At 39.9% G+C, this 20803-nt stretch overlaps 2 protein-coding genes and 1 pseudogene across 3 annotated transcripts in view; 2 read left to right on the top strand and 1 right to left on the bottom strand.

The window, feature by feature from the left end:
* Positions 1-1914, bottom strand: part of LOC121929050 — a 4502-nt pseudogene extending 2588 nt beyond the window's left edge.
* A 436-nt stretch (positions 1915-2350) lies between these two features.
* The window catches only part of LOC121928513 (protocadherin gamma-C5-like), a 368742-nt gene continuing 350289 nt past the window's right edge, over positions 2351-20803 (top strand). The window contains exon 1 of one of the 2 annotated variants that reach the window (XM_042463345.1): positions 2351-2788. In XM_042463345.1, the coding sequence (XP_042319279.1) occupies positions 2480-2788 (309 nt within the window). In that variant the 5' untranslated portion in view covers positions 2351-2479. Of the gene's footprint in view, positions 2789-10454; positions 13020-20803 lie in introns of those variants that run through there. The other variant, XM_042463325.1, reaches the window with a different exon arrangement.
* On the top strand, positions 17654-20165 carry LOC121928041 (protocadherin gamma-B5-like). Its single transcript, XM_042462227.1, has one exon. The coding sequence runs from the start codon at positions 17706-17708 to the stop codon at positions 20163-20165; it is 2460 nt and encodes an 819-aa protein (XP_042318161.1). The 5' UTR covers positions 17654-17705.

The raw sequence follows: 20803 nt of genomic DNA, 5'->3' as shown, positions 1-20803 counted from the left end.
CGTCACAGAGGCAGACAAGGGGCTGCCCATTGTCCTTCCTATGGACTACCAGGCTTTGTTTGAGAGCACTTTCTCCAGAAGAACCGGACTGTCCTGATCTCTCAGTGTGGAGTCCCAGAGTGAAGAGCCCGGGCTCTGTGGCCTTGGTCAGCTGGTAGGAGAGCCAGGCATTCTGGCCGGAATCTGCATCAACTCTGCCACCACAGTGACCAGGTATCCCGGCTCAGAGGAGCGAGGGGCCAGCTCATCCCAGTGGAGCCACGGTGGGAGGGGAAGGTAGAGGATTTCTGAGCATTGTCATTCTGATCCAGGATGAAGAAGAATCACTGAAGCACTAGAGCTGAGTGATGGGGAGCCCCCATCCTGGGCCTTGACCTGGAATCGAATCTCCTGGATTTCTTCATAATCAAGGAGTTCAAGGCATAGACAACCCCAGTCTCAGAGTTAATGGATAGGTAAGAGGAGAGGTGAGAATCATTTATTTGACCTTCATGATGAATAGCATATTCTGGCATTCTCTTCCCAGTCTGGATCATTTGCTTTAGGGAAAATGGAAGCTCCTCTGGATATATTTTCTAGGAGATAAGGGATAATCTGATTTGACAAATATTGGAGGGTTGTCTTTGTGTGTCCAACACCTGCAATGAAATCTCAGAGGTAGAGAGTGCTGGCGTCCTTCGTCAGTTGCTGTAACAGTAATATTGTACACTGCCACTTCTCCCTGTCAAGGCTTCCCTCTCATAAGTGTAAAACTCATCATGGTTTTTCTTGAGCTGAAATGAAGGTTGCTAGGAATGGAACATTAACCTGCCATGTGTCCTGAATCTCTGTCTTCTATGTTAAAATGGGAACTGTAGTTCCTATTGGTGTATTCTCAGCATAGAACTAATTGCAAAGGTCATGTCAAGTCTGGTGCTTGTCATTTATGTCTGTAACAAAGACCAAAACTTTAGATCTTCCACTCAACCCCCTCCATCCGTGGCTTGCACTTCAAATTCATACAAGGATGATTTTCGGAAGTCAAAACCCCACAAGAATTAGTTCACCAGTTTGAGGAATTTAACAGGAACATGGTGGATATCTTCTGTGTAGTTTCTTGAAAAGAATATTCACTTCTCCATTGATTCCTTCATCAGATCGGGCCTTATTTTCGCCACCGTCGACCATTTGGGAATATTCTCTGCGACACTCACTTCAACACATTGGCTAAAAAGTGGTGCATTATCATTTGTGTCAGAACAATAACATGGATTTGCAATGTGCCAGACTGATCGGATCACCTCCATCAGTCGCTGTAGGATAAGATCATAGACTGATTGCTCTTCCCTGTCTAGTGGTTTCTCCAACACCAGTTCTGGCTGGTCTGGCCATTTTCTCCCTTTGCGCACCTCCAGAGAAAAATGATCGTTGCCTGTCAGTTCATAGGCTGAACAGAATTTATGCCCAGATCTGGATCTTGCGCTCTAGGTAGAAGAAATCGTTCTGTGAGAGCAGTTGTCTCACTCATTTCATTTCCATCTTTGATTGAAACTGAGGAGCATTGTCATTTATATCTGTGATTTCCACTTCAACACCATAAATTTTAATTTACTTTCAATAAGTATCTGGAACTTTTCATGCATTTCTTTCCCCCACAGATTTCCTCTCTATCTATTTCTTAGAAATTTGTAATCCCCACTGTTGACATTTAAAGCAAAATATTGAGTCATACCTTACTAGAGAACAATGCGGAGTCCATGGTCCAAAACCTGCTTCCCCTCCACTTCCAGGTCCTTTGTAAACCCCCACAAAAGAGCCTTTGGCATCTCTTCAGAATAGAAAGTGTAGCTGCCCATAAACTGCCTTCCAAGCAAACACCAAAAATAAGGCACTGCATTTCCTCCTCTGGAGTGCACAGTCCTGAGTTCCTTCCATTCTTTTACAACTAGGATAAATGACCTGGTTCCAGTTCAAACCCTCTTCTCCTAATATTTATTTGCTTTTTAGTATTCCTTCTCTGTTACTCCACTTTCTAGTTCCAAAACACCATTTTCCAGGTAAAAAGCACCACGGCTTCACTCCTGATGCGTTTCAGTCAGTCTCATCGCTGGTTTTTCTGTGTACATTGTTACAATATCGTATTCTAGACTCCTGGACCTTGCAATTTTCTCCTTATTGGTGAACATGACACAGAGGCTCAACCAAACTGGGGGAAGCCTCACTGAATATACAGATGCAAATTGGTCTGGGTGAATATTAATCTATCTTTCTTTAATTTATCTATTGCAAGGTAAATAGTCTGTTAAAAATTCTGATGAATATTTGTCCAGACAGGAAAGAGGAATATGATCTATGAGCCTTGTTAGTTACCGTGGTGCTGGCTGACAACATCCCTGACATTCTCCCAGATCTCACCAGCATCTCAGCTCCTGTAGATCCTCCTTCAGATCTCACCTTTTATCTGGTAGTTTCAGTGGCTTTTGTGTCCTGCTTGTTTTTGATGTTTCTCCTTGTGTTAGTTGCCATTAGGCTACACAGATGGAGAAATTCTCAGCTTTGCCACAGTGGAAGTGTGAATTTCAGTGGTGTTCCAGTTTCACAGTTTGTGGGGATTGATGGAGTTCGGGCCTTTCTTCAGTCTTATTGCCATGAGGTTTCTCTGACCTCAGGCTCTAGGAAGAGCCAGTTTAATACAGCCAAGGGGAATTCTTCCAACACTTTGACTAATCAGCAGAATTCTGAAGTTAACGAACCTATCCTATCTAGTGAAGACTTAGATTTGAACAATGGAGATCTAATCATCATCCAGGTGAGCAAATAATCTTAAAGTTAGAGCATCTTACTTTTCCAAAATAGATTTGATTTCATAGCAGAATGGAATATGTATTCACTGTGGTGTTTTTCAAAAATATGTGACTGTTTCATTTATTCCTTATGTGTGCTGCTCCCCAAATGTCTACCTACCATCAAAATCCCACCCAGTTTAGCACTGCTGCTGTTGTTTTTGCAACTCTTTTTAACAGTAATGTCAAATTGCCATTATTTTCAATTTTATCCTCCTTATTAGCCTGCTGTCAACCAACGTACAGAATTCCACAAAGCTTCCTTTCTTCTTCTCTGAGTAGAACACTTAATAGCAATAGCAAGTACATTTCTATACTGCTTATCAGTGCACTTAAGCACTCCCTAAGCGGTGTGAGACTTGGGATTGCTCTGACCAAAAATCCACAACAAACTTCAGGTAAATCAGAAAGTTTATTATAAAGATAGAGTAGAAGCATTCCTGGCCACGTCTTTGCTGAATCTGAGGAACTCCAAATAGTGCCAACACTTTACAATTCCCCAGACCCCTCCCTTTGAGTTGGTTTCCCTTCGCTCAGCCTTTGATGTAGAAGTTCTCCCTTTGTTCTTAAGGGGGAAAGGAGGGGGGGTGTTGACCATTTGGTTCCTAGATCCTCTACCAAGGAGAGATCTAAGATTGTATGCATCTTTGGTATCAGTTACCCAGCAACCCCCCATAAAACTGCCTATCTGCAATACGTGACCATCCAGCCCATTCCTCATGGTGGCAGCCCCTATTCCCACAATGACTATCTATCTATCTATCTATCTATCTATCTATCTATCTATCTCTACAAACCTCATGGCAGAATGCACCTTGAAGACTGACTGAAGGTGGATTCTGACAAGCGGTTTACATGGTGTAAGCTAATTGCCCCCAACAAGCTGGATACACATTTTAGCGACCTCAAAAGGATGCCAAGCTGAGTCGACCCTGAGCCCCTGGCTGGTATTGAACTCACAACCTTTGGTTTGTGAGTGAGCGGCTGCAGCACAGGCATTTAACCACTGTGCCACTCGCTCTTTAGTGTTCTTAGGTTCTCTATTTAAGAACAGTAATGAGCAATTTTTTTAAAAAATCATCTTACTTCTAACCTCCTCACCCTTCAGTCCTCTCCATTACACATCCACTTTCCCAAAAGCCTTCTTCCACTGCTGAACAGTGCAAAAGGATGCTCATGCACCTTAGATTTGTTGCCACCTTGACAGCTTGTTGATGATAAGGCTGCTGTTTCTGCTACAAGTAAGTGGATGGTACAAGGGTGGGGAACAGAGAAAAGTAAGGGAAATAAAATCAAGTAGAAGTAACAGTAAGGGGAAAAAAGGAATTAGATATGCAGGAAAAAATGAAAGAAAAAACAAAACAAGGAAAACAGCTACAAAAGATACAATAGAAGAGAAAGTAAAGGAATTTATTTGAAAGTAAAGTGATAATGAAATAAAGGGAAAAGAAATATAAATTGGAAACTAAGGCAAGGCGATAAAAGGGGAAGTTTTGTAATAATAAAAATAAAAGTAGATTACATTTTGTCTCATCTCTTTTCTTTTAGTGCAACTCCCTTTGAACACACAGAACCTAGCTATTTGCCAAACATTAAAAATGGCACTCCAGCTAAAGGAAGTTGCCATACCCTTGGGTAGCTAGAATATTGTGCATTTTCATATACCTTTGCATGACAGAATGTGAAGATGTAAGAAAGCAGATAGAGAGAACCATCAGGACAAATTTACATATGAATGGTTAGAAATATTTAGGCATGTGCAAACTAACAGAAAACTGATATTAAGTTATGTAATACTGATAAGCATTATATATGCCAGACAGTGAAAGAGGGCTGATACCACTGTGCTTCAATCTTACAATAAACCACATCGCTTTGGAAACATATAATCCATAGAACTTTAAATGCTAATAGGTTTCTTTTATTGGTTGCATATGTAAGACAACTCTATGAAATTTATTAGGTCACCATATATTGACAACTGACCTGAAAGTAACTTGCACAGACACATGTGCAGTTCATTGAAGCTACTTTACAGCACATATATAACAATTTATACAAACTTTGGAAATCAAAAGCTGAAAACTCACTCTGTAAATGAGATTTGGAACTTCAAAATCTCTTGAACTTGAATGGGGAGTAACAGAATATAGATATGGTTGAAAAGTAACAGAAAGGTTTCAACCGTATTGGAAATCTAGATAAAAAGATGACAAATAGAATGGTTTTTCACTATGGTTAATACAAGTGTAAATCCTTATAATAAGACTGATGGAATATACATGCAAGTTGGCTTTGTATATCTTTTTTAAAATAAATTATAAAAAGAATGACACACATGCATAGAAAATTTTATGCTTTGTTTAAACTAAACTGAATAAAAAAAAATAATAAGCTGCGAAAAGTGTATATTGTACTCTTAAGTTTGTTGACTCATGGTGATCCTATAGATGAGATATCTCCAAGAACCCTTGTCCTTCACTGCTTTGTTTAGGTCCTGCAGTCTCAGGCCTGTGGCCTCTTTGATTGAGTCTAAACATCTGGCATGTAGTCTTCCTCTTTGTGTACTGCCCTCTACCTTTCCTAGCATCATTGTCTTTTCCAACGATTCATGCCTTCTCATGATGTGGCCAAAGTACGACAGCCTCATTATAGTCATCCTGGCTTCCAGAAAGAGTTTGGACTTGATCTGTTCTAGAATCCATTTGTTTTGCCTCCTGGCCATCCACGGTATCCTCAGAACTCTTCTCCAGCACCACATCTCAAATGAGTCTCACATCCATACAAGTTGATGGGGAATATGATGGTTTGGACAATCCTCATGGTGTTCATATTTATATCTTTACACTTTAGGATTTTTTTCCAGTTCTTTCATAGGTGCTCTTCCCAGTCCTACTCTTCTTCTTCTTTCTTGACTGCAGTCACCATTCTGATCGATATTTCACCTAAAGTGTGAGAACTCTGACTATTTCAATTTTCTCATTATCTAGGATGAATTCTTGTAGATCTTCTGTGGCCATTATTTTTATTTTCTTGATATTCAGCATTAAGCCCACTTTGGCACCTTTCTCCTTGATCCTTTTCAGTAATTGCTCCATGTTTTTGCTGGTTTCTGCTAATAGTACTGTGTCACCTGCATGTCTTAGGTTGCTAACGTTCATTCCTCCCATCTTCACACCTTCTGCCTCTGACTCTAAGCTTGCTTTGTGTACAATATTTTATGCATACAGTTTGAATAAATAGGGTGATAAAATGTGGTCTTACCTGACCCCTTTGCTAATCACTAATCATTAAGTTTCTTCATATTAATTTCTGATGGCAGCTTCTTGTCTTGAGTAGAGGTTACACATCAGGACAATCAATGGTAGTGACTCTCTTTGAGACCATTCCATAGCTTGTTATGATATATGCAGTCAATGGCTTTGCTGCAGCCAATAAAACTCTTAATAGTTATCAAACATTATTAAATATAGGACTTCATCACATGAGCCTAATTTTCACTGCTATCGCATTAGTAAAAGGAAATGGATACTAACTGGCTTGGGAGCTTTCCTTATTGTGTGTTACTTCACTAGCATGATGGGAGCTATTTCTGCCACTGACAGTCCCCTCACATGCTCTTCTGCACTCCCCGTTAACCCACCTCCTTGCCCTATGCTCTATGCCCTACCCACCATGCCTTTCTTTCCTTTTTCCCCCATTTTTTTTAAATTACAAAAATGTACTTATAACACAGTTCTGGAGTTATGGCAGTGCAGTTTGGTGAAACAAAGGTAAAAGAAAAGAAAGTGGAGAAAGAAAAGAAAACTTTGGAAATACTGAGGGAGGTGAGGAGGAGCCTATTACTATGTGATTGCCTAGTCTTGGAACTGCTGCAGGAGGAACCTATTGCACCTGATGGCTAGTGGCACAGCAGCATGATTGGGAGCTTATGGATGGTTATCTGCATCATGTTCTAAACACACTTCAGAGATACAGCAGTGATGGAGGCAACATTGTGTGATGCGTATCACCAAAGGTGCTATTTTCCCATTTTAATTGCAGTTTAAAAGCCACACGAGACAAGGTCCATGGTTTCTTTTATGCATAGTGTAATTAGCGTCAGTCAAAATCTAGAGGAAAAATAAGATGTTTCTTTCAAAACAAAACAAGTCAGCCATTCAATGGTAAATCCGCAGCTTTCTCATTACATATTGTCCGCTTTAATCCCATTGGAATCAACAAGTATTAAATTAGTCATGATTAATACGTTTCCCTGATTTCAGTGGGGTTTAGCAATAGAAAGAATATTACAAAATGTTCAAAAAATGTTCAAAAATGTGTTTGGAAACTCTGACAGGGAGAATCCTGAACTGATGAGAATCTTTGATTGGGAGTTACTTTGGGATCTGCAGTTTGTGTCTGCACAAAATTTGCATGTTTTTGCACAGAAAAGATCGTATTCTCTTCAGAAAATATTTCTATGCAGAAGTATTATTTTCTGTGCGGAAAATGCTGTTATCTCTGCAGAAAATGCTGATTTTTGTGCAAAAACATGTAAATATTGCACAAACTAAATCCCCAACTATGCTGTGCAGCAAACAGTGCTCTCTTCACAGACAATATTTCTGCATAGAAATATTATTTTCTGCACAGAAAATGATACTTTCATTTTAAAAATACTGCACATGAATTTTACGCAGAATATTTCCCAACCTCTAAATAGTTCTCACAGCAGGAAGAAAATTACAAAAATTACTCCGTGCATCTTTCAAGAACAAAATTAATGTGAATTAGTCTGCTAATGCAATTTGTATCCACATGTTATGAAAAAAGATAGTATGTTGTTCCCATCCATGCTTCATGAAATATGAGTGTGATTGCTCCATGAAGAAGTTTCTGTTTGACCCAGCTTTATTCCCCCACCAAAAATAACATTTATGTTAAGCGTACCATCGGATCTGTGCATCACATATTCCTTTATTTTATTTTATTTATTTCCAAGATTTATATCTCGCCTTTCTCCTACAGTGGGATTCATGTATCATGCAGGGAAAGGACTGAGACCTCTTCTTCACTACATGAACCAATTTGGTAAACATGGAGTAGAATGGAGATAGAGATGAGATATCAGATATTCCACTTCATATAGCAGATCTGGGAGTTTGGTTGGAATCCTAGGGGTCCATGGTTGTATGCTAATAGGTCTGTGCAGCAGTAGAATATGGAATAGCACCACAGGGTTGAATATACAGTTGGCTTTTCTCCTCCGCAGGCTTATCATCCACAGATTGGAATTTCCACAGATGGTCCCACCTCATTCTCCTCAATGGCAGCACATGCACACAGCCACACCAGTGCAGTTGTGTGCATGTCATGCTGCCATTGAGGAGATCAGGACTTGAGGTCCTGCAGAATTTGCTATCTGCAGGGGGATCTGGAACGGAACCCCATGGATACAAAGAGCTAACTGTATATGGGAGTCCTTCCCCCTTTGTCTCTCCTCTACTTTTTTCTTTCATTCTTTTTTCAAGTTATTACTGAAACTGAATATGTAGGTATTATAATGTCCTGTATTTTAAGGCCTAGCTACCTCAAAGGCACCAAATCCTATCTGATCTCAGAAGACAAGTAGAGTCATTCCTGGTATGTACTTGGATGGGAGATCACCAACACATATCTAGTTCTGTATGCTATATTTTAGAGGTAGATAACTGGCTAAACCATCTCTGAATATTATGTGTATACACACATTTTGAGGAATTTACAGAGCGTAATAAATACCAAATAACATTTGTGTGAATATACTGATTGGTACATTATTTGGTAATTGATACAAAATATCTTTAATTCTACTAGTGGGGAGGATTAAAAGAGGTGTTCTTATTTAAAAAAGCAACTTGATATTCTAATGAAAGTAAGGGATCCACTCAGGACTACAGTTCTGAGAATAACCCCATTTTGGTTCTCTGATGTCTAAGTAATGTTCCATGTATTTGGCTAGTGAGTTGCTATATCAAATGGAATATGAGATCTGGAGAGCCTGCTGAAAGGAGTTTAAATTGTTGCTGGGTGGAGCTAGGTTGGAATACTGTACAGTCTGGAATTTACTGGGCAGCAATCAACAAGCAGGTGGACATATCACTCTCACGGTGCTTCATGGAGGAGGACTCTTGCAGTGGTTTCTTTGTTCAAGGATAGATATTACTGGTGGTGATGGTGTTTTCCAGAAGGCTCTTGTCCGTCTTTCTTGATAAATTAGGAGGGCCCTTCGATGCATTTTTCCCATACACAGGTTGCCCCTGGCAAGTGTCAGTGAATGAATCCTCTCCTTGTAGGCACCCATGTTATGGAGCTCTTTATTGTATAAAAGGTTTCTGCCTTCTTAATGGCATTTCACTCCCTCTCTGCTGAACTGGGGGGTTTTATTGCAGTGTTTTGGGATTTCTGAAGTGGATCTTATTTTAATCTGCAAAATTTGTGACCAATTCAATTTTGTGGAATCCAGATCTATATGCCTAACTCATCACACACACACCCCAGGTTTATGGCAATTTTTTGGAGAGTGGTGAGGAAATATATAAATATACACACACACACACACACACACACACACCTATCTGCTGCAGCTACAACATGTCACTCTTTACAAAGTTTTAGAATGGATCTGGGGCAGTTTTGGGGGGAAGGCCCAGAGGAAAGAGAACATACGTGCTCTGAGAGCAACATGGAAGATACTTTCCTGTGGCGGTGAAACACTATGCATCTGTTGTGGAAATGCTGCAAGTCCACAGAAAGGGCAGCTCACAGTCTGGTCACACGAACTGTACAAGTTGTTGCACTATTCCCAGACAGTCCTCAACCACTGAAGGATCAAATCATGAAAAAATACACAGCTATAGTTACCTATGGAGATTACAAAAGTTAGAAATTGATATGTCAAAAGGAAAAAGGTGGGCAATGAAGACTGGAGGCTGGAAATTACTGAATGTGGTGTGGTAAATGGAAGGTGGTTAACCACAAGAAGAAGGAGTGGGTGGAAGACAGGGTCTTTGCAAACATATGAAGAAGTAGGAGAAGTAGGCCAGCAGACACAAATGATCATGCTTACCTCAATTTGTTAAAATTGCACGTATTCTTACCCCATCAGTGCTTTATTTCATGTCTCTAAATACTATTAGATATTAAATTACTGAATATCACCTTTGTTACCATGTTTATATCCCCAGTCATAGTTGTACTCAGATGAGGAGGGGTGATCTTCATTCATTTAACATTTAATATTAACATGAAACTACTCATGGAAAAATAGTTAACCTATTGAACCCTTAAATGTGTCTTCTGAAGACAAAGAAAGAATAAGGTTAATGGATCATATTTTTCTTTCCTTTCTGAACAAGATATGAATCAAAACTTTTATCAAACTATTTATATTGCAAGAAATAAGTTGAAGAAAAATAACATTCACCCAAGCAACTATATCTTTAATATTCCAATGAGATTTTCACAGTTTTGAGTTGAGCCTCTGGGTGTCGCTGTTCACCAACAAGGAAGAAAATTGTAAGGTCCAGAAGTCTAGAATAGGATATTTTACTCAAGCACACAGAAAAACTGAAACAAGGCTGGCTGAAACAGCAGCGGTAGGAAGGCAGTAACACATTTTACACAGAGACAAACTGGCTATGGAATTTCTCAAACTGGAAACAGGAACAACAGAAAGGGAATATTAGAAACCAAGAATTATAAGGAGAAGATATTTTGAATTGGAACTAGGTTACCTACTGTATAAAAATGGAAGAAACTCAGAAGCCATGGAGTTGCAAAAGAAGAATCCTGCAATGCCTTCTTTTCGTGGTGTTTGCTTGGAAGGCAGTTTCTGGGCAGATCCACTATTCCATTCCAGAAGAGATGCAAAAAGGCTCCTTTGTGGGGAATATTGTGAAGGACCTGGGAATTGATGGAAAACAACTGTCAAACCATGGACTCCGCATTGTTACTAATAAAGGTATGATTCAGTATTTTGCTCTGAATGTTAACAGTGGGCACTTACAAATTTCTGAAAGAATAGACAGAGAAAAAATTTGTGGAGAGGTAGAAAAATGCATGCTAAAGTTACAGGTTCTTGTTGAAAGTAAATTAAAAATTTATGGTGTTGAAGTGGAAATCATGGACATAAATGACAATGCTCCTCAATTTCAAACAAAAGAATGGAAAATTGAAATTCCTGAGACAGCAAGACCCACAGACCATTTTTTTCTACCCAGAGCTCATGATCCAGATCTAGGGATATATTCTATTCAAAGCTACCAACTCACAGGCAGTAATCATTTTTCTTTGGACATACAAAGAGGAGAAAATGGTGTCAGACTTGCTGAGCTGGTATTAGACGAACCCCTAGACAGAGAAGAGCAACCAATTTATGACCTTATTCTGACTGCTACTGATGGAGGTGATCCAGTGAAGTCCGCTACGGTAGAAGTTCACATCATTGTTCTTGACACAAATGACAATGCACCAGTCTTCAGCCAATCAGTCTATGAAGTGAGTGTGAAGGAGAACATTCCCAAGTGGTCCACTCTGGCTACAATAACAGCCACTGATCTTGATGAAGGTGTCAATGGAGAAGTAAAATATTCTTTCCAAGAAATCACAAAGATGGGTTCCCAGATTTTCCAGTTGAATTCCACAACAGGAGAAATCATTCTTGTGGGAAATCTTGATTATGAAGAATCATCTTTGTATGAATTTGATGTTCAAGCCATGGATGGAGGTGGCTTAAGAGACAGAGCAAAATGTTTGATCTTTGTAACTGACATAAATGACAATGCACCTGAATTAGTGATGACCTTTGCAATAAATTCTATTCCTGAAAATTCACCCACAGGAACTACTGTTGCAATTTTAAACATACGAGACAGAGATTCAGGAGTGAATGGACTAGTTACATGTTCAATTCCCAGCAATTTTCCATTTCAGCTGAAGAAAACACAAGACGATTTTTATACTTTAGTGACGGAGAAAAGCCTTGACAGAGAAGCAATGGCAATTTACAATATTACTATTACAGCAAAGGATGAAGGGATTCCAACACTCTCTACCTCTGAGATTATTTCTCTGAAGGTACTAGACACAAATGACAACCCTCCAGTATTTGTCAAATCAGTTTACACCTCTTATCTCTTAGAAAATAATCCTAGAGGTGCTTCTGTCTTTTCACTAGAAGCAAATGACCCAGACTGGGAAGAGAATGCCAGAATAAGCTATTCCATCACTGAAGGCCAAATAAAGGAGTCTCTCCTCTCCTCTTACCTTTCCATTAATTCTGAGACTGGGGTTGTCTATGCTTTGACCTCCTTTGATTATGAAGAGATCCAGAAGATTCAGTTCTGGGTGAAGGCCCAGGATGGGGGCTCTCCACCACTCAGCTCTAACGTCTCAGTGACCCTCTTCATCCTGGACCAGAATGACAATGCTCCAGAAATCCTCTACCCTTCCCCTCCCACCGATGGCTCCACTGGGATAGAGCTAGCTCCTCACTCCTCTGAGCCAGGATACCTGGTCACTAAGGTGGTGGCAGTGGATGCAGATTCTGGCCAGAATGCCTGGCTCTCCTACCAGCTGACCAAGGCCACAGAGCCAGGGCTCTTCACTCTGGGACTCCACACTGGAGAGATCAGGACAGCCCGCTTCCTTCTGGAGAAAGATGCCCTCAAGCAAAGCCTGGTGGTCTTGGTGAAGGACAATGGGCAGCCCCCTTTGTCTGCCTCTGTCACGGTTACTGTGGTGCTGGCCGACAGCATCCCTGAAATGCTCTCAGATCTGATCAGCATCTCAACTCCTATTGATCCCCCTTCAGATCTTACGTATTTCCTGGTGGTTGCAGTGGCTTTTGTCTCCTGCTTGTTCTTGACCTTCCTCCTAGTGTTACTGGCCATTAAGTTGTACAGGTGGAGAAATTCACATCTGTCTCATTCAGGGAGTATTAATTTCAGTGGTGTTCCAGTTTCACAGTTTGTGGGGATTGATGGAGTCCGGACCTTTCTTCAGTCTTATTGCCATGAGGTTTCCCTAACAACAGATTCCCGGAAGAGCCAGTTTAATTCTTCCAAGCCAACTCATTCTAATATCTTGACCAATCAGCAGGATTCTGAGGTTAAGGATCCTATCCTATCAAATGAAGACTCAGATTTGAACAGTGGAGATTTAATCATCATTCAGGTGAGCAAACTTTTTAATTAGTCAAATTTACCTTGGATCAACTGTGCTTTTACGTCATCTGAAAAGAAACATTATATATTTTTACTTTTTCTTGATATCTGTATTCATTGCAAAAAGCAGTTCCATTATGTTTGTGCTTTGGTGCTTTTCAAAACTCTATCGTTGTTGAAACTGTTTTTTTCTGTGGTCCCCAGTAGTCTACCTAGCCCAGATAACCATTACATTTAACATTGCTGCTGTCATGTCTGTAATTGAATGTAACACCACTAAATAGCTATTGTTACCACTTTTCTCCTTCTGATCAGCCCACCCCTCATGAGGAACAAAACAATGTTAGAGATATCCCCTCCTCCACTACTGTCTTTATAGAACCACTCAGAAACACCGCTTAGCACTGTTGCCTTCCTTCCATATTCCTAGTTTTCTGTCCTCTCCATTCTATTTCAACTCTTCCAGGGATTCTGTTTTGCTCTCTTCCACTGCTATGTAGAATAGGAGGTCACTATGTTATTTTTTCTCCTGCCATTTTAACAGCTGGCTATGGTTATCGTGAGCCTGTTTTTCCTTCTGGTGCAATACATAATTGTATCAAGTGAGTTGGAAACAGAGGAAGAAAAATAAATAGAAATAAGAGAAATAAAAAAGCAAATAAAAATAGTCGTAGGGAAATAAAAAATGGAATTGCAACTTGAGTAAAATAATAAAAAATTAAAAAGTTGTAATAAAATGGAAAATCATGGGATTAAATCAAAAGTACAAGAAAGTAGAGTATTAAGGAAAGAAAAGGAAAGAAAAAATGAATATAAACTGGAAAAGCAGGCAAAGCAATGAACTGGAACCTATAATATATTGTAATAACAAGAAAAAGTGAAGCTGTATTCCATTTTGCCCAGTATCAAAATTGGCCCTTATTCAAAACAAATTGTCTCATTCCTGAGATGTAATCTCTAGATTTTCTTATAGTTTTGCATGACTAAAGGGGATAAGAAAAACTACAGGATAAATCTACAGGCAGATGTATGAACACATTTGGGGGAATACAACTGCCAGAAAAAGCATATTAAATTACAGTATGTAGTATTGATAATAAAGAAATTGACATCCCTGCAGGTTGCCTCCTGCAACAATCCACATTGTTTTACACAAAAATAATACCAAACACTTAAAATGTTAATAAATCCTTATTGTTCTAAAATTAATGTTGTTCATGCACATGCTGTTCATTGAGCTTTATGTTGGTTTTGAACGGTCCTAATTTTTTGGATGGTCATAGCAATTTCTGAAAACCTTAGAACTCGAAAACAGAAGATTGTGGATTGCCATTCTGTAAATGAGGCCAGGTAAAATGGAACTTCAAAACCTTTGTGGAAATTGAATGGGGAGTGACATAACATAAATATATTGAAAGAAAATGTAAATGGTTTGTTACACGGATGGAGAATTTGTGAGAGTTGAGGACTAGTTCCCCTACCCTACAATAGACACTGAAACAATGGCCATAAAGAATTCCACTGTCCATATGCTGCCCAAAATAGATGTCATATCACTTCTGGATGCCATTTTGGCCAGAGTATGGCTGCAGAAGAAAGTATTATGAGGTTCTTGGGGATTTTGGTAGTGAAGGTTTGTTTTTGTTTTGCTTTTTTGTTCCAGTTGAACGTTTTTGCACACCTGGGGTTTTATGGGTGTGGTTTCGGGATAAGATTGGCCTCAAAATTGCAGCAGAAAACCTTGGGTGAGAGGTTTCAGGACAACATACCAGGGTGTCAGGGGCAATGAAAACAAGGCCTGGAATTATAGGTGCTGAATAGAATTATTTTTCATTATTGTTAATACAAATGTACATTTTTAATTTATTGATTGATTTAATTAATTCCTATGCCACCTTTCTCCTAGAAAAGGACCCAAGGCAGCTTACAAATAAAAACATTTTAAAAATGTGTTACAATAAAACAATTAAAACATCACATAAAAACAATATAAAACTACAAACATTAAAACCACAATAAAACCATGATACCCACCCCATATAACAAACACCCCATATAAAAAGTCATCCCACAATTACACATTAAAAGCCTGCCTGATTAAAACTGTTATCACTTGCCGATGGAAGGCAAGCAGGAGGGAGCTAGTCTCACTTCCCATGGAAGGGCATTCCACAGGTATTGCATTTTAATAAGAGCAATGTAATATGCAAGGATGTTGGCTTTGTTTATTTGTGTTTGATACATACACAGAACCAATTTTATGCTCTGTCTAGGCTAAACTGAGGGCCAGAGCAGATGAGCAGGAAAAAGCGGCTCAATCTTGCTTTTTCCAAAAGCAAACCAAAACAATACTGTCCGCACAGCCCGCTACCAAGGTGGGCTGAATACCCACAGACAGACCACATGATATGGCATGAAGCCATCCTGCTGGGTAATTTTTTTCTTGTTGCCTATCCACCATGCATGCGCACTGTCACACACATACATTGCTTGCGACCTCCAGGTACCTCCCACATTTGCCCAGATGCTATCCCATTGCATGGCCATCCCTATGATTGGCCACACAGTCACATGTGTGATGCTTCACTGGTACAGGGCATTGGTGAATCGCTGTGCAAGTGATACACTGGCAAAGCACAATCATGGAGGCCTCTGTCCATGCCCCCTTCACCCCATGCCCCTCTGTTTGACTGTCTGGTTTGTGTATACTGCAATTGCATCTATTAGAGAGATCACACTTTCTTTTTTTTGCTTTGCTGCAACCTCACGCTGGCACCGAACTGTTTATATGCAGACACAATCATGCACATTTTTTGGCTGAGCTGGAGTATCCCAGCTTCTTTTTGATCCTGTTTTTAGCACTGGAGTGTTGCTTTGTTTCAGTTTCCGACTGCTTTGGAGGTGTGTGTCATATAAACGCCCCACCTTCAAATCGGTTGGAAGCCACTTTATTTTGCCCATCTGTTTCACCCATGAATGAAAGACAGCAATAAATTCCAAAAGATGTATATATTGTATCAAAAGTAATTGAATAGTTTATTATTATTATTATTATTATTATTATTATTATTATTATTATTAACCTTTATTTATGAAGCGCTGTAAATTTACACAGCGCTGTACATACAATCTTTTTAGTTAGACGGTTCCCTGCCCTCAGGCTTACAATCTAAAAAGACATGACACAGAAGGAGAAGGGGGTGGTGACGGGAAAGGGTAAGAGGTCCAGCAGTTCCTCTCAACCTCCGAGGCCTGGACCAAGGCAGATGGACTGAAGGGAGGGCTTGGCTTCAAAATGGAAGGTTAATCATTATCCAGGGAAAATACATAGTCACAAGTAGGATAATACATATACAGTACATAGCAATACAGGAAATGGATCAATAAACAGCCAACAACAGAACATCAGATAGTAAGCGACAATTATGCGATGCCTGGGAAGGCTTCTCTGAATAGTTTCTTTTATGCATAGTGTTACTAGCTTTGGTCCAAGTCTTACCGGAAAATTTGGTGCCTCTTTTGAAACAGGACAAGTAAGCAGTCATTTATGAATTGGCATCTTTCTTCTTGAATATAATCAGCAAGAGGATTAATGAATTTGCATCCAGACAGCTAGTCATGTTTTCATGCCATTGAAATCAATAGGAATTAAATTAGTAATGATTAATGTGACCTTGGGCAAGTCACATGCTCTCATCCTCAGGGGAAGGCAATGGCAAACCTCCTCTGAACAAAACTTACCAAGAAAACCCAATGATAGGTTCTCCTTAGGGTCACCATAAGTCAGAAACTACAGACACACATACAATATGTCCCTTGCTTGTAGGGAGACTAGTATGACAAAGTCTGAATCAAATTAAATTCAGTAGTAAGTTTATTTCCCAAGTCGTACATCTATCTACCACTCTACCTATATAAATTGTATCCACATTTCATTCAGATAGAATATTTTTCCTTTTCATCCTCCATAACAGTGGTTGTAAGTGCTCCATAGGAAAGTCTGTATGTCATGTACACTTTTTTTCCTCACCAAGGAAATCACATTTTATGTGTGTGCCATATATTCCTTTCAATGTATCATTCAGAGGAAGGACCAGCAACCTCTTCTGCACAACATGAACCACATGACTGATAATCTTTATAAAACATGGTGTAAAATGGATGTGAACATGGATGAAAAGATAGTGCAACTCTTATTTGGATAGGGGCAGGACCAATGTTAATACAGAGATACAGAATAAACAAAGAAAAATGTATAATCTTGAAAGAATTAAAGACACTTGTAACAAGACTGACAGCCAAAAGCAAAACACATCTTTAAACCTATTCACTGAACAGCTTTAAAGCAAGGAAAGAAAATATCCTAGTGTGTCTCAAAATTCTTTACATAGTGAAGTAAAATGCAATGCAGAACTATAACAAAACTATCAGTTCCCTATCTGGACTGAGAGTGTCACTGTTGGACAACAAAGGAGCAGCCATGGCTTGCTATTTAAGGTTCCTGAAGCCATATCCCTCCATTACATTACAGCTGATCAGGAAAAGAGGTAAAGAAGGATGCTTGATTTAAAAACCAATTCCAGAAAGAAAAGCTTTCAGTTTAAGAATCTGTTACTAAGAGCTGTATTTCTGGCATCATACTGCAAAGTACTGGAGTCTTGAACTGGAAGGTTTTGGAGAATAAAAGAGAAAATCAATGAAAATGAAGTTGGAAGTGAGGTACAGAAGGAGAATCAGGGAACCCAATTTCAGGCAAGTACTGTTTTCATTCATATTCTGGTCTGTCTTCTGCTGTGTGATGTCTGAGCAGGTTCACTATTCAGTGCCAGAAGAAGCAGAGAAAGACTTTTTTGTGGGGAATCTTGCTAAAGATTTGGGACTGGAGGTTAGTGACTTGACAAAACGCAAGCTTGGGATCTCTTCTGGAAAGCAGTACTTTGCTCTCAATGAACAGAATGGAAACTTATATGTGAAGGACAGGATAGATCGAGAAAAGATTTGTGGAAAATCATCCATTTGTGTCTTAAAATTAGAAGTTCTGGCACATAATCCCTTGAATATTTTCCACGTAAATATTTTTATCCAGGATGTGAATGATAATGCCCCACATTTCAGGAAAGAAAATATTGACCTTCAAGTGAGTGAGTCTAATCTTCCTGGCGCTCGATTTACTTTTGGAATTGCTGAAGATGAGGACATTGGCATAAACTCACTCCAAGATTATAATTTGAGCTCCACTGCTTATTTCCAACTGGATGTTCAAGAAACAAAAGATGGTGGCAAGTTTGCAGAATTAATATTACAGAAACAATTGGACAGGGAAAAAGAACACACCCACTACATGGTCCTTACAGCTATGGATGGAGGAGTTCCTAGAAAAACTGGGACTCTCAACATACGAGTTAATGTAACTGATATTAATGATAATGCACCAGTTTTCTCCCAGGCAACATATAAGGTAAGCCTGAAGGAGAATGCCCCCATAGGGGTGTCTGTGCTGCAGATTGAAGCTTCTGATAATGATGAAGGATCAAATGCTGAGATCACTTATACTTTCAGTGACATCCCAGAAGCAGATGAGAATAATTTCAAACTGGACCCTAAAGATGGAACAATTACACTTTTGGATAACATTGATTTTGAGAGCAGAAAAAAATATGTAATGATTATACACGCCCGTGATGGAGGAGGTTTGGTGGCACATTGCAAAGTAGAGATTGAGGTTCTTGATGAGAATGACAATGCTCCCGATGTGATCCTTACTTCCATCTCCAGCCCAATTCCTGAAGATCTTGCACCTGGAGCTGTGATTGCCCTCATTAAAGTACATGACAAGGATTCTGGAGAAAATGGGGAAGTCACTTGTCATCTTCAGGAATTTGTACCTTTCCAGATTGTTTCATCTTCAGATGATTACTTCAAACTCCTCACAGATGGTCCCCTTGACAGAGAAAGGGCCCCGGAGTATAATATCACAATCACAGCCACAGACAAAGGCACACCTCCTCTGTCCACACACAAAATGATCTCTATACAGATCTCAGATATCAATGATAACCCTCCAGCCTTTGAAAAATCTTCCTATACCGCCTACATTCTAGAGAATAACCCCTCTGGAGTTTCTGTTTTCCACATCAAGGCCTATGACCCAGATCTGGACCGCAATGCCCAAATCACTTACTCCATTCTCAGTAGCAAGGTTGAAGACTTGCCTATTTCCTCCTATATCTCCATTAACTCTGAGACTGGAACAATCTATGCCCAACGCTCCTTCGACTATGAGCAACTGAGAGAGTTTCAGATTCAAGTGAAGGCCCAGGATGGAGGCTCTCCTCCTCTCAGTAGCAGTGCCACAGTGAAAGTGTGTGTCTTGGACAGGAATGATAACACCCCCCAAATTCTGTTCCCTTCCCAAGCAACTGAAGGTTCATCGGTCTTTGAGATGGTGCCTCGGTCAGCTGAGTCAGGCTATCTGGTGACAAAAGTGGTAGCAGTGGACGCTGACTCTGGACACAATTCATGGCTCTCTTTCCATCTCCTGCAGGCCACAGAGCCCTCTCTCTTCACCATTGGCTCCCACACGGGAGAGATTCAAACAGCCCGAGTGTTACTTGAGAGAGATGCTGTGAAGCAGAGGCTGGTCGTCATGGTGAAGGATAATGGGCATCCTTCTCTCTCAGCCACTGTGACTGTGAACCTGGTGTTTGCAGAGAACTTCCAAGAGGCCCTGCCAGAGATGAACTCGCCACCTAGTGATTTGGGGTCTCCATCTGATCTCCAGTTTTACTTGGTGTTGGCTTTGGCTTTGGTGTCCTTCCTCTTCCTGGTGGCAGTGATATTGACCATCATGATGAGATTCCAAGTGTCAAGGAACCCCACTTTCCTTCAGTGCTTTGTTCCTGATCCTCATTCTAAGACAGGAGCCTTATTTCCCCCAAATTATGAGGAAGGGACTTTACCTTATTCTTACCAGGTCTGTCTGTCCTCTGAATCCAGACGAAATGAATTTACTTTCTTGCAACCTAGCGTCCAAATAGCCCAGAATATCCTTGGCAATGGGCAATCTGATCTTTCTTTGATGTTTTGTGAAGGTAGCCATTTGAATTCTGAAATGGAGACTGGAGGCATGGTGAGTTTAATTTCCTTCCTTCTCTAGAAGCACTTATCACTATAGCACTCCTTGAATCAGTTTTATTTAAAATATCAATTGGCAAACCATATACTCCTTTTTCTTTTCACTTCTGCTTTGTGCCTAGTGACAACTACAATATACCATCATTACTGCACATTGAACAAAGGGCAGGACCTTGCCAGCAATGCTCATGTGCAACCCTGGAGAGTGAGGGAGTCCATGTTGGAATCCTAGAGGTCCATATTGCATTTTCAATGGCCTGTGCAGCAGCACAATGCAAAGAGCATCATGCTGTCCCATTTGTATTTGGTGGTGGTAGCCTTTCTCCCTTCTCTTCCCTTTGCTTCTGTCTTTCATTATTTTTGCAAGTTGTCCCTGAAACTAAATGAGTTGGTGTTCTAATATTCTGTATTTTAAGTAGTTTAAAAAACAGTGTAAACACCAAGCAGAGTTCAAGAGGATGGACTTACTAACTGATTGATTGGTAAATTGTAGGGTGGAAAGAGGTGTTTTATTTTTGTCTTTGTTTTTAAGTGAGTTGGATACTCTAATGAAAGTAAAGGGCCCACTAGGAACTACAATTCTGAGAACAATTCCACTTTGGTTTCTTCTTTGCATGAAAGTGATCTTCAGATTATTTCAGTAGTGCTTTAAGGCATGGG

The sequence above is a fragment of the Sceloporus undulatus genome, chromosome 4, assembly GCF_019175285.1.
Source record: "Sceloporus undulatus isolate JIND9_A2432 ecotype Alabama chromosome 4, SceUnd_v1.1, whole genome shotgun sequence".
NCBI lineage: Eukaryota > Metazoa > Chordata > Lepidosauria > Squamata > Phrynosomatidae > Sceloporus > Sceloporus undulatus.
This window is presented reverse-complemented; position numbering and strand designations above follow the sequence as displayed.